Below are 2,458 nucleotides of genomic sequence, written 5' to 3'. Positions count from 1 at the left end.
TTTTTGCTATTTAACCTTAGAACGCTGATTCAAATCCACTTATTTTCTATCCCCTCCCTTTGGGACCAACTGGAAAATACTATTTATTATTTCTTTTTAAACAAAAAATAAAATCAACAAAATATTAATCAAAATCTTACTTATTTTTTCTTTACAATTGATACATTATGCGCGGAAGTGTTCATAACAGCACCAACATCAAATCCTTTATTTAATGTTGGTGCTGTTTTTTATTGTTGATGCCTCAATTGTTGAGACAAGTGTTTTTTAATTATCATTCTGAGTGTTCAAAAACGTGTTCTTTATTAAAGTCGGAATTCTTTATTAATCTTATCAATTTGGGTTAGTTAGTTAGTTGGGTTATTTTTGTTTTTTTGTCAAAAATTATTATATTATATTATTGATAAAATATAATTATTTTAAATAGTTAATTTTTATGTTAATTATGTTTATTCAACACCTGTTTTTTTCATAATTAAAAAAGTGTATGTAATTCAAATCCTATAATTTTTATTATTTTTTCCAGTTCCTCCTTTCTAAGGTTAATACATGACCATAACTTTAAAAACATATCATTGTTCAAAATGTATCGAATTATTACAATACTACTGATATTTCTTCTTTCTGTTTGTGAAGCCAATGAGATCAAACAAAAGTACGAGAAAATGACAGATGATGAAAAATCTCGGTTAGCAGACGAGATGGAAATTGGAATAAGTACAGTACATAAACCAGAAATAAATCAACGTCTTGACCAACTTATGAACGAGGCGACTCGAATGGTCCCAACTATTCTTGAAAAAACGAAAGACTTAAATTTTTTTTATTGGTAATAGAAGATCATTCTTTACGTTTTCAAGGAAAAATTACAGAACAATTAATTCGATGTATATTATTTTCCAACAATTGAAAGAAGCCATGACCATTAAAAACCCTTATTCTAAATCTTCTGTTAACGGATTGATGTTTTTAGCACAAATTGAAGTTCTTCAACATCCTGACGCCAAAATGGCAACATACAAATACTATAAACATCGAGCAGATATACTTACAAGATTGGAAAGAATGAGAATTGCACCAGAACGTAGAGAACAACTCAAAGAATTTGTAACCAATATTGAAAACTTTTTGAAGGAATTTTCTGAAAAAACAATTGAAATGACGGATTTAATATTCTTCAGACATCAAAGAGAAGTGCACAAATTAACAGCTATCGTTCAAAATATAAAGACTTACGTTGATGATTCAAAACAAGGAGTTAAAGAAAATCCAAGGACTTTTACTTTCTTATAAACACAATTTTTGTTTTGTTTTTTAAAAAGAATATTTTAATATTCATAGAATTACACTTTTCTAAATAAATATTTAAAAAGTTGAAATAAAGACCAACAGAAAATAGTCGTACAACAAGAAAATTGTCTTACACTTGTGTTTTTAGTATCAAACAAACCAAAAAATCGGGAATATTTTTTGACATCTAAAATTTGACTTATCATTCAGTAAAAAAATTGGGTTTTTTAAAAAAACCCGAAAATATACAGAAAAATACCATAAAACAATGTGTACGACTATTTTCTGATGTATATCATTTTTTTGGTGCTCTTTAGTTGCTATTTATCAAATTAAATAAACAACACTTTTATTAGTTTGTTAAATAATAAAATGGTATTTATAATAAAAAACTTTATACTGATATTGTTGTTTAATAATTTAATAAATAGTATTATTATTTGACAAATTTCAACGTATCATAGCAAAAAATAAGTTTGTTATATTTTAAGATTGTTTTTTGAAAGGTTATAATTGATGTGTAAACAACAATTTAAGTTGGAAAAAATAAAACTTTAAGAATGTTTATATGATTAATTTTTTGTTTTCAAAAATAGTCATTAAATCAAATGAAACAGTGTTATGAATAATTTAAAAAATTTGTTGAAAGTGTTTCTAATTATTTTATCAAATTGTTATAATACTTGAACAAATTAACCTTTTTACCAAAATCGAAATTTAATAAAATGGTTAAAGTGAAAATCACTTTATTGAAAATTATAATGTATGTTAACATAATAAAATTAATTTCGATTATAATCTTGTTTACATTATCAATATAATATTTTTTAAAAAATCAAATTTTCGAGACACGACAGTATATTTAAAACTCGAAAAAATTAAATAACCAAAACATGTTATTTATTTGTATTTTGGCTTCAGTATGTTATGCTGATACATATGAAACTGGGGACATACCTTTTCTATCTTCAAGATTAAGAATATCCGGTATTAGAAGAGAAAAAAGTACAACAATACCAGAATTTGAAACTGTTATTGAAAACTTTCGAATATATATCAGGAACTATATGATGAAAGCATCATTAATAAAAGATATGCAATATTATTATATTGAAGATATTGTTACTGCATCTTTGGCTAGGTCCATCCATTGGTATGCTCAGTCTTT

The 2,458-nt window shown here is 25.0% G+C and overlaps 1 protein-coding gene across 1 annotated transcript; it reads left to right on the top strand.

Moving 5' to 3' along the window:
• Nucleotides 1-918: 918 nt before the first annotated feature.
• On the top strand, nt 919-1,293 carry EIN_442320 (hypothetical protein; the record flags this gene model as incomplete). Its single annotated transcript, XM_004259095.1, has 1 exon — nt 919-1,293. One exon carries the CDS (start codon nt 919-921, stop codon nt 1,291-1,293), a length of 375 nt encoding a protein of 124 aa, XP_004259143.1.
• Between the last annotated feature and the right edge of the window lie 1,165 nt (nt 1,294-2,458).

Source organism: Entamoeba invadens, assembly GCF_000330505.1.
Source record: "Entamoeba invadens IP1 unplaced genomic scaffold scaff_1105074726127, whole genome shotgun sequence".
In the NCBI taxonomy this organism is placed as follows: domain Eukaryota; phylum Evosea; order Mastigamoebida; family Endamoebidae; genus Entamoeba; species Entamoeba invadens.
Note: the sequence above shows the minus strand (reverse complement) of the source record. Positions and strands in the feature narration are given on the sequence as shown.